The sequence below is a fragment of the Hippopotamus amphibius genome, chromosome 13, assembly GCF_030028045.1.
Source record: "Hippopotamus amphibius kiboko isolate mHipAmp2 chromosome 13, mHipAmp2.hap2, whole genome shotgun sequence".
NCBI classification, from domain to species: Eukaryota; Metazoa; Chordata; class Mammalia; order Artiodactyla; family Hippopotamidae; genus Hippopotamus; species Hippopotamus amphibius.
This window is the reverse complement of record NC_080198.1, coordinates 29,839,922-29,852,390: the sequence shown is the minus strand read 5'-3', so window position 1 is coordinate 29,852,390 and position 12,469 is coordinate 29,839,922. Positions and strand designations below refer to the sequence as shown.

The window sequence follows — 12,469 nt, the reverse complement described above, 5'->3', positions numbered from 1 at the left end:
TGTAATCCTCATAATTACTCAGTAAATAGGTATAAATATCACCCTCATTGTACAGATGAGGGTGTAACACACACAGAGTCCAGCAACGTGCCCAAGTCATCAAACTAACACATGGCAGAGCCACTGACTCACAGGCTTGGACCCAACACAGGGCCTTGACTTTTGCCCTGATGATAGATATGGCAATCATTTAACTGCACAGTGCTTTAATAAGTGTATGGCTTTTTATTATGATTTTACAGAGGAAGAACACTTCCAAGTATTTGTATATGTGCATTTTTTTTGCTAGTATCTTATTTACCTAGGTCTTACGCATCTAGGTTATCTAAAGAATACTATAAAAATAATTTAGAAAAGTAAAATGAACCAAACTAAGAAACAGAAGAAAAGATTTCTCAACGAACACTTATTTAATTAGATAAAGACTATGATTTCTGATTTATATACCTATCACATGTGTTATCTAAAACTTCCATATAAAACCTATTTTAAGGCATGCAAATTTAATATATTATGAAAGTCAGTATGCAAAGGATCTTAAAGTGCTCTCTTTACTAATGCATGTAACAAAATACACTGATTATGCAAGCACATTTAATTGGATATAATTAAAATAATGAGATTTAAATACTGATGATTTTAAAAAGTAAAAAAATAGAAGTTGGAATTAGCCGTGAGATGCATTCAAAATGTTAATGAAACTTGCAATGTCGTTACCACTTTAGTATATAATACTACTAGTTTAAAAAAGAGCAACCACCGGCCATTTTCAACCAGTTCTAAACACAGTTTAGAGATGTATTTACTCAGTGACATAAAAGATTTCATCGGATAATATAAGACTTTGAGCCTGGATAACACCTTTTTTTACAAAAAACTTAAGAGCTATATAACAACCACTATTTTCTTCAAAGGAAAGCATGAAAATTGATCAAAAAGATAAGAAAGTAAATTTTCCATAGGAAGAGTTGTGCTTGGTAAATGGACATGATCTCAAAAGCTCTCAGCAATGTCATTCTGACCTAAAGTTATTAAATTTAGGTATTCTCTCAACTCTGGTGGCTTTAAAGTGTCTGAAGAAGACCAATAACGTGAAAAGAACAGGTCTGCAGCTGTGAAGCCATATTCACTTTCCTTGGTTTAATGTTTCAAAAGAGTCTACTGTCTCCGATGTCACTGAAGGACAGTAGGAGCAAAATTCAATAGGGTAGAGAAGGACCTGAAACTTCTATTAAATTTCTCTTTTGACCTCTTTGTCTAGTTCACTAGTAACAATACAGAAAAAGTGATATAAGAGTAACTTTCATTAAATTACCCTGAGACTAAAGCTTTGTTTTGTAGGATGGGTATGTTTCAATTTTCCATTTTACAGAAATGGAGAATGAAGCTTCAAGATCCATATAAACTTAAACCTCCTAAAATTTCTTAGGAAAAAACCAATATCACCGATTAGCTCTAGCAATTAAAAGAAAGATGTTCGTATTACCATTTACTGAAGAGGAAACTGAGACAGAATTTAAGTGTCCAGCCCAAAGACATAAAACTAGGGGACAGAACAAAGGGACAAGACAAAAACTCTGGAATGAGCATCATAAATATTAGACTGGATTCTAGGTTAAAATCATTAAACTCTACTCAGATATAATTGTCAAATTCAGAATACTGCAATGAAGAGATCACAAAGGATCAATTAAAATTTCTAAGGACTAGGGATCCTTTTAAGGATCTCTCTCTTTTTTTTTTTTTTTGGCACACGGGCTTAGTGGCTCCGCGGCATGCGGCATGTGGGATCTTCCTGGAGCAGGGATAGAAACCGTGTCCTCTTCATTGGCAGGTGGATTCTTAACCACTGCGCCACCTAGGAAGCCCTTAAGGATCTCTCTCTTTTTAGGAATTTATTAGATTCCAAGTGAAAGTGGTACTCCAAATAGCTAAGGGCTCAACACGTGAAACCTCCCAGCAATAATATTCCCTAGGATCTGCAGGCTAAGAATCCCAACCTCTCCAAAACAGCACATAATGCCTACCACTGGCTTTCATAGTATTTTCATCCCATATATTGAAAAAGCACTGGTTGAGCTGAGTGAAAATGAGAAAAAAAAAAAAATGTCCATTCACTAGAGGCATTAACAGTACAAAATGCCTCTCGGAATTCATCGAGATAATGACAAAATCAGGATAAAGGAATTAATGCTCAATAATACTCAATAAAATGAATGCAATTCCTGTCAAAAATGCAGCATTCCAAAATCATTTATTGTGATTGGCAGCATCAAATATAGTGAAACAGATTTCTATTTTCAAGATGAAGTTGGTTCTCTTCCAAGAGCTCAGGTTCTTGGTGCTCCTCTGCACCAGATGTCTGCCCCCAGGCTCTGCAACACCTAACAACCCACACAGGGGAGTGCTGGCTTCCCACTGCCACAATGAAGCAGTACAGAAGAGACCACAAAATGAAAATTCTTAAAAATCTGTTGTTTATTAAATCATTTAACTTCGGGTCAAACACTGAGACACAGGTACACTAAAATACTTTGAAAATGAAAACTGCAACTAATACTAAGAAATAAGCAAGTCAAAATGAGGGGTTTATTTGTAAAAAAGCAAGAGGATATTTTCTTTTGTGGGTTTACACTGAAAGAGAGAAGTATGAGAGAATGCTGTTACTTTAATGCTAAATATACTGTGTGTTAGCACAGTAAACACTCCGTTTGCTCTACATGCACAATGCAATGTATTTGGATAATTTCTGGTCAGGTTATGAAGCTCCGAAGCCACTTTACCACACAGATGCAGGTTTTTGAATAATACAATTTGTATATGTCAAAGAAAAAAAAACAGCCTAGGCATGGACCGAAGTAGAGAAACAACAGAAAGTAAAGCTGTTTTGTAGCCCTCATTTTTTTGGGGAAAAAAAGTGTAATACACGGGGATATGTGTATAAAAACAGTTGATTGAACTTGGTGTACCCCCCAAAAATAATAAATAAATAAATAAATAAAATTTTAAAAAAAAGTGTAATACAAGTATTGTCACATTTGCGATGCAAAATAGTAAACAAAAAATACTTGAGTAAAATTCTTCCTTTAATTTTCAAGCATTTATTTCTTAAAAGGGTAATTACAGAAACTGGAAGGGCTCAGATTGAAACACATTTCCTCCGTGGAACGGTGATGACAGCACTGTGTTACGGGAAGCCCCTAAAGAAGATGTAGAAGGCTGAGCACTTTCACCTTATTCTAAAATTCAAATTAAATATCCCTATTATATATGTACATATGTATAGTTAGATAAAAAATTTACAAATATGGTGGCATGGTATGGTGGTGCAGAGCATAGGTTCTAGATTTAGACAAGTTTGATTTCTGGCTGTAAGATTATTAGTAAGTCTGTAACCTTTGGCAAATTCCTTAACCTTTCTGGACTTCAGTTTCTTCAACGGTAGAATAGAGGCAATATTTATGACTACTATACAGGCTTGTTTTGGGGATTGAGTGAAAACAAAATGCTTAGAACAATGCCCAGTATATAACAAGTGCTTAATAAATGTTAGCCATTACTAATGCTAATTTTCTCTTTTAATTCTTATGACAAACCTGTGAGGTAGGTATTATTACTCTCATCCCACAGGTGAGGCAAGTTAAGTAACCTGCCCAAAGTCCCACAGAGGTAAGCTGACTCTGACTCTGGATCTGTCTAGTTCTAGGCCTATGCTCTTATTTCTACCTAACACGCCACATAGTCCCTGTGTCTTGCTCTTATGCCATCATAACATGTACAAAGATGTAACTTAAATTGCCTTTAACTGATCTTTCACCCTCAAAGCAAACTATATGAGGACAGAGATTTGGTCCTGTCTACTCACTCTACTCCTGCTCACTCATACACATCTCAGAGTTTTTGTGCCAGGCATTGTTAGCTGCTAGAATATCATAAAACTCAAAGACCACTCAAAATGACAGATAATGAAATAAGATATACAAACTGGTATGTTGTAATGAAGGAAAACAGCAGAGTGCTAGAAAAGAGCATAACATTTATTTCTCATTTATTTAGGGGAAATTAAAGAGAGTCTTTCTGAAGAGGGGAGAGTTAAGCTGAGATGAGAAGAGTGAGTAAGAGTTAACAAGGCAAAGAAATGGGGATATAAAGCACTTGTGCACAACACCCTAAGTGGAGACCTCACCTGGCGTGTGGTGTGAGGAAGGGAACGCCAACATGCTGGAAAGAAGCAAGTGTGGCTGACAGATGGTGAGCTCAGGACAGAGTGGTATGGGATGAGTAGGGAGAGGTGAGAGACCAGAGCACATAGGAGAATTAAGGATTTGGGACTTTGTCCTTGGTACAGTGAAAATTCCAGCTGGTTTTCAGAATGATTACTCTAGCTGCAGTGTGGAGATCAAATTGGAAAAGGATTAAGAGAAGAATCTGGGAAATCCACTCAGATGCTCTAACAGTAATCAGGGGAAATGTGATGGTGGTTTGGGACTAGCAGGGTAGTGAAGGTGGGAAGAAGTATACAGATTCAAGGTAGATTGCCTCCCCCATGCCTATCACACTGTATGACAGTAATGGGAACTCAATAATTTGTTGACTGACTAATCATGAGTGATTCCTTAAGCAGAGCTGTTGCTTGTTCTAAGGCATCCACTAACTCACAGATGTATGACCTTCTGCTGAGCAGTATAATCATCCAGTGAACATGAGATACACAGGAAGATGTTGAGGAAATGAGTATTAAATCCATAACACAGCTGGCAAGACTCCACTTATGAAAAACTCTTGATACGTAAGTGTATCTTTGTGAAACAAGATGCCTCTCCCACTCTGACAATGAAAAATTTTAGAAGCCAGATATCTTTCTACTATGTGACTTTTCAAGCTTGTTAAAGAAATATATTATTTAAAATGGCCTGGAGCTATGCTGCTAGAAACACAGTATAACACTAAGGGTGCTAAAAGAAAGCCTTTTCATTTAAGGAAAAAAAAAAGCTGTAGTTAGAAAGACAATCAATACTCATTACTCTACCCTCTTTCTTATAAAACATGGTCTCTGTCATTACTTCCTAAAATAGCAAAATATTTTGATTATCTATTAGCAACAAATTCAGAGGCAGAATTAATACATTTTCTTATAATCTGATAATTTCACTAGGTCAGGACAGAATGTTTTCCCCATATTTTCTAATAATTTTGACTTTTTGTCCATAAGACATTCATTTTGCGAATACTATAAAATTAAAACCACCTGGAAAATCCAAATGTTTGTCCCTGTGGCTATGAGAACAAGAGACTATGATTATAGTCAACTGAATTCAAAATCTGACCATTAGTTCCATCTTCCATGAAAATGTTTTCCCATCCTTCAAGAGCATTAATCACATGGTAACAAAGGGGTGGTCAGGCTTATATCAACTGCTCTCTTCCTAGGACTAAGTTAAACCTAAAATACCTATTGATTTCTCAATAATTTAAGCTTTAATTATTACTAACTTAGTTAAAACAGTATATTGCCTAGGCTAAAGTGATAAGCTCAAGTATTTGGGGGCACAAATAAAGCTTTATTTGCATAGGAAAAGAGTGCTCATCAGATAAAGATTCTGTCCCAAGGTTTAGTGAAGTGTCTTGCACAACTTTGATCAAAAGGCCAACTACCAGCACCCCTACCATGGCTTCTGAAGAATCTCAAGGTATAGGTGGTAGAGATCAGGAGAATGAGAAGGTTGGATTGGATTTCTATGTAAGGAACCTACCAAATTTAAAAATAAAATATAATGTGCCTTCTTCCATTTGGTAGGAAACTACTTTCCTCTCCACTGAAAATAAAGCTTTATATGGTACACTGAAGTTTTAGAATGTTTTTGGAGTCTTGAAAATGCTTTTTCCACAGAACTAGGAAAAGATACATAAGAACATCAAATGCTGTTTTGGTCTTATTACTATAAGAATTGTTTTAAAGAATCTTGGTGACCATGGCAGATAACAGAAAATCTTAGATGTTTACTGAGATTTAAAGTTAAATAAAATAAAAATATAAACAGTTCCATCTATCCTTTATCATTCCAGAAAACAAAATTATATATATTATTAGCTAAAATTCATATTTTACCAACATATGCACACATTATTTTAATTCACACAAAGAGAAATTAATAACCTCGAATTTATGTAAATCCAATTTTATTAAGAAAGCTCTTCCTTCCCCTTGGTTTGCACCAGTGTAACTGGTACAAAATTAACTTCATTAATAGGAAAAATCACTTATTCCAGCAGGGAAAATAAAAGACTAACCTTTGACCTTGGACAGCTATTAATTACAAAGAAAAGTTAGAAAATAGCATACCCTAAATATAATGTTTTATTGAAAGTATACAAATGTGTTACTAAGACCCTAAACAATATTCCATTCTATATGAGTATACAAATTAAATGTTATTTTCATTGTTAGAATTATATCAGACAACAGATAGCTCAAATGAGTAAAATTTGTATATTCTTATTTTTGCTAAACAATTTATTCACAGCAAGGACATTTAAAACAAATATATCCCCAGCCATCTATATGTAAACAGAAAAGACCAATATTTCTCAACTAAAGTAAATAACATTAAGATACTATACATAGAAAATCCTAAAGATGTTAGCAGAAAACTACTAGAGCTCATCAACGAATTAGATAAAGTTGTAGGATACAAAATTAATGCACAGAAATCTCTTGCATTCCTATACACTAACAACAAAAGATCCTGAAGAGATATTAAGGAAACAATCCCATTTACCACTGCATCAAAAAGAATAAACTACTGAGGAATAAACCTACCTAAGGAGACAAAAGACCAGTACTGTGAAAACTAGAACACACTAATGAAAGAAATCGAAAATGACACAAACAGATGGAAAGATATATATCATGTTCTTGAACTGGCAGAATCAACAGTATCAAAATGACTATACTACCCAAGGCAATCTACAGATTCAATGCAATCCCTATCAAATTACCAATGGCATTTTTCACAGAGCTAGAACAAAATTTTTTTAAATTTGTATGGAAACACAAAAGACCCCAAATAGCTAGAGCAATCCTGAGGGGAAAAAATGAAGCTGGAGGAATTCGCGCCCTGACTTCAGACTATACCACAAAGCTACAGTCATCAAAACAGTATGGTACTGGCACAAAAACAGAAATATTGATCAATGGAACAAGATAGAAAGCCCAGAGATAAAGCCATGCACCTATGGTCAACAAAGGAGTCAAAAATATACAATGGAGAAAAGACAGTCTCCTCCATAAGCGGTGCTGGGAAAACTGGACAGCCACATGTAAAAGAATGAAATTAGAACACTCTCTAACACCATACACAAAAATAAACTCAAAATGGATCAAAGATCTGTGAGGCCAGATACTATAAAACTCTTAGAGGAAAACACAGGCAGAACAATCCTTGACATAAATCACATCAATATCTTTTTTGATCCACCTCCTAATGAAAATAAAAACAAATATAAACAAATGGGACTTAATTAAACTTAAAAGCTTCTGCACAGCAAAGGAAACCATAAACAAAACGAAAAGACAATGCACAGAACGAGAGAAAACATTTGCAAATGAAGTGACTGATAAGAGATTAATCTCCAAAATATACAAACAGCTCACGCAGCACTATATCAAAAAAAAACAAAAAACCCAGTCAAAAAACGGGCAGAAGATCTAAATAGACATTTCTCTAAAGAAGACATACAGAAAGCCAAAAAACACATGTAAAGATGCTCAACATCACAAATTATCAGAGAAATGCAAATCAAAACTACAATGAGGTTTCACTTCACACCAGTCAGAATAGCCATCATCAAAAAGTCTACAAACAATAAATGCTGGAGAGGGTGTGGAGAAAAGGGAACCCTCCTACACTGCTAGTGGAAATGTAAATTGGAATAACCATTATGGAGAACAATATGGAGGTTTCTTAACAAACTAAAAATAAAACTTCCATATGATCCATCAATCCCACTCCTGAGCATATATCCAGAGAAAATCATGATTCAAAAGGATACATGCACTCCAATGTTCACTGCAGCACTATTTACAACAGGCAAGACATGGAAGCAACCTAAATGTCCATTGACAGAGGAATGGATAAAGGAGATGTGGTACATATATACAATGGAATATTAGCCATAAAAAAGAATGAAATCATACCATTTGCAGCAACATGGATGGACCTAGAGATTATCATACTAAGTGAAGTCAGACAAGTATCATATGATATCACCCATATGTGGAGTCTAACTTAAAAAATGATACAAATAAACTCATTTGTGCAACAGATTCACAGAATTTGAAAACAAATTTATGGTTATCAAAAGGGAAACATGGGCGGGGATTAATTAGAAGCTTGGGATTAACATAAACACACACTACTATATCTAAAATATATAATCACCATCAGAATGGGAGAAAATAAGAGCAAACAAAATAACTGACAAAGGAGTAATCTCCAAAATATACAAGCAGCTCATGCAGCTCTATATAAAAAAAAACAAACAATCCAATCCAAAAATGGGCGAAAGACCTAAACAGACATTTCTCCAAAGAAGACATACAGATGGCCAAGAGGCACATGAAAAGATGGTCAACATCACTAACTATTAGAGAAATGCAAATCAAAACTATGATGAGGTATCACCTCACAGAGGTCAGAATGGCCATCATCAAAAAATCTAGAAACAATAAATGTTGGAGAGGGTGTGGAGAAAAGGGAACCCCCCACAATGTTGGTGAGAATGTAAATTGCTACAGCCACTATGGAAAACAGTACGGAGATTCCTTAAAAAGCTAAAAAGAACTATCATATGACCCAGCAATCCCACTACTGGGCATATACCCTGAGAAAACCATAATTCAAAAAGACACATGTACCACAATGTTCATTGCAGCACTATTTACAATAGCCAGGATATGGAAGCAACCTAAATGTCCATCAACAGATGAATGGATAAAGAAGATGTGGCACATATATACAATGGAATTTTACTCAGCCATAAAAAGGAACAAAATTGGGACATTTGTAGAGACATGGATGGACCTAGAGACTGTCATACAGAGTGAAGTGAGTCAGAAAGAGAAAAACAAATATCGTATATTAACACATATATGCAGACTACAGAAAAATGGTACAAATCAACCGGTTTGCAAGGCAGAAATAGAGACCCAGATGTAGAGAACAAACATATGGACACCAAGTGGGGAAAGTGGGGAGGGTTGAGGGGAAATGAATTGGGAGATTGGGGTACCAAACTGTACACTCTAAATATATTCAGCTTATTGCTGTATCTCAATAAAAGTTCATAAAAAAAAAAGAAATTAAAAAAAAGGAACAAAATTGAGTTATTCGCATTGAGGTGGATGGACCTAGAGTCTGTCACACAGAGTGAAGTAAGTCAGAAAGAGAAAAACAAATACCGTATGCTAATACATATATATGGAAATCTAAAAAAAAAACGGTACTGATGAACCTAGTGGCAGGGCAGGAATAAAGACACAGACGTAGAGAATGGACTTAAGGACAAAGCGGGGGAAGGGGAGGCTGGGACATAGTGAGAAAGTAGCACTGACATATATATACTACCAAATGTAAAATAGCTAATGGAAGCTGCTGCATAGCACAGGGAGATCAGCTTGGTGCTTTGTGAAGACCTAGAGGGGTGGGATGGGAGTGGGGTGGGAGGGAGGCTCAAGAGGGAGGGGATATGGGGATATATGTATAAATATAGCTGATTTACTTTGTTGTATAGCAGAAACTAACACAACATTGTAAAACGATTATACTCCAATAAAGATGTATAAAAAATGTTTGACAGCAAATTGAAAGCTAAAAAATACATATTTATATAAATATAAATATATACACACACATATAACCAACAAGGACCTACTGTACAGCACAGAGAACTTTACTCAATATTTTGTAATAACCTACATGGGTAAAGAATCTGAAAAAGAATGAATATATATACATATATAATTGAATCACTTTGCTGTACACCTGAAAGTAAACAACACTGTAAACCAACTATACTCCAATAAAATTTTAAAAATAAAAATAAAAAAAATAACATTAAAATGAGGTATTTCAATTAATTTTAAACCAAACATAGTTTGCAGTAGCAGATAGTACAAAACAACATCACCCCTCATTTGAACTATAAAATCTCAAACTTTTGGATTATGTATTTCTTCAAGTTATAGGCTCTTTATTGTCAAATGCAGATTCCTTTGATATTTTCTTAAACAGATGAAATTTGCTTTCTTCCCTTAGGGAAATGCCAGACTACAGTATATTTGAGAAATACTATTAAATTAGTTTAATTACTTCATGTCGACTAGATAAGTCACTGCTGTTTAATGCAAAAACTGCCACTTGTAATTAATGACTCTTCGTACTGCTTCAATTGATCAAATGTCTAATACACATAAAACATTGAAAGAAGTTCTGTATATCTTACAGCAATTCGGTGGAGAAGTCTCGTCCCAGGGGTATGTAAATCTGAAGTACAAGAAACCTCTGGATCAGTCCAACTAAAATGAGAGGGACAAAAATATCCATTTATATGTACATATAAACAAAATAATCACATGCCATCAACAAGCTGAAGCTTTTATCATTTCAGTAATATATAGAACTGTAATAGCACTGACCCTGAGTTACAATCTCATTATAGAACTAAAAATAATGATGAAATCAAATTAAACTCTAACAACAAATGTTGTCTTTTAAAGTTCCATCTGTGGGCTTGGTGAAATTTTTATGAAAATTTCCAAAATAATAATTTTTTATTTACAATTTTTATTAGGTTGCAAGAAAGCAACACACTTAAGAGACACATATAAAACTGAACTATAAATTCTCATTAAGGTAGTCACAAAAGTATATGGCAATTATTTTTATTCACTGACGATTTTCATATACTTAAGAACTTAAAGAAAAACAATAGATCAAAAAAACACTTCTAATTATGACAATTATAACTGAAGGTTTGATAAGCCATATCTAGTTCACATGGTTTTCATGTGTCTAAAATGAGATGGATGGAGGGAAGTATTTTCAGTTATAATACTTTTTGTTAATTTAACATATTTTTGATTAATTTAATGTTCACAAATCAACAACTGATAGCTTTTATTCCCCATCACCAGCTTCATCTGGATTTAAAATATATTGGAGAAGGACCTATGGCACTTTTGATAACTGAAATCTACAACTGCTTCAAAAATAAACTGTTTTTATATTACCTCTTCAGACCCATTCACTTAATCCTTTTCCTCTTAGCTTTTTAACTTTTGTTTGATCTCTCAGTTATGGTGCTTTTAATGAATATTTTAGTATCAATTCCTGCTAAAACATGACTTCTGAGAACTTTTTTCCCAATGTGGGACACTGGGTAGGAAACGGAGATGTCTTGATATATTAGTGAACCTCTCCTACAAATATAATAGTTCAGGCCAATATGTGGAGAAGAGACTTCAAAGGAAGGCAACTGGTCTAACATGCACGTTATTTCCAACTTAGCAGACTTAACAAATTTAAGTATTTTAAAGTCAGAATACATGTTTGGATAGTCTATACGTAAAGATTTTCTGGTTTAGAATTCCTATAGTAAAATGTTTTACAACATTCCTGAACAACCTAAATACAGGTAAAACCTATATTTTACCCCAAATCTAGTTTCTAAACAATAAAGATATTTGACGAAATCTGCTTAATATTTTAAAAAGCAAACATACAAGGATAACTTTTACGTAAAATACTAAGCTTATAAACAGCTTGCAAAGATCTGTCAGCAGAGTAAAAAAAATAATGGAAACAGGGGTAACAGCCTTTGACTTTAGAACATTCTCTAGGAATCAGATTCTACCATATTTATGGGAAAAGCCAACAAGACAACCAGATTTGTGGATTACAAAACCAAAATGAGATACCATAACGAGGTCAACTTAAATAAACCACCATTAATCAATCTCTCTCTTGCATCTACCATTGATTGGACCTACAGTATTTTTCCATTGTACAAAGGCCCCCAAAAATAGAGCTGAGAGAGTGCTGGGATAAATGAAATCACTCTTTACAAAAGGTCCCTAATTTATGTCACAAATCTCACTGAATCAGCACTGTTCTCTTCAAACACAAAGAGCTACAGATATAGGGCATTTTTGTATGAACATTTTTAGATATGAAAGATGCCTGCCCTCAAAAAAAGAAAGCTTTGTAATTCAACTCTCTCACATATAGAAGCCCCAGTTTCCAAAAGGCTTCATTCTAAGATTAAAAGAAGTACAACAATACCATATGGTGATGATCTGACAAAGAAAAAAGTACTTTAATAACATTTGACATACACTGATCCTGTGTGTCAGAAAAGCTAAACAAACTATAGTAACATTTTTTTTCCAGTGGCCTAGTAAATTTAAACT

General features: G+C 34.4%; 1 protein-coding gene across 22 annotated transcripts in view; it reads right to left on the bottom strand.

Annotated features, from left to right (window-relative positions):
* The window catches only part of CFAP20DC (CFAP20 domain containing), a 269,629-nt gene that overhangs the window by 245,371 nt on the left and 11,789 nt on the right, over positions 1–12,469 (bottom strand). For all 22 annotated transcript variants that reach the window (XR_009048710.1, XR_009048711.1, XR_009048712.1 and 19 more), the window contains one exon: positions 10,504–10,576. Coding sequence is in view for 17 of the 22 variants with exons in the window: in XM_057704976.1 (XP_057560959.1) it covers positions 10,504–10,576 (73 nt within the window). In the remaining 5 variants the exon portion in view is untranslated. The remainder of the gene's footprint in view (positions 1–10,503; positions 10,577–12,469) is intronic.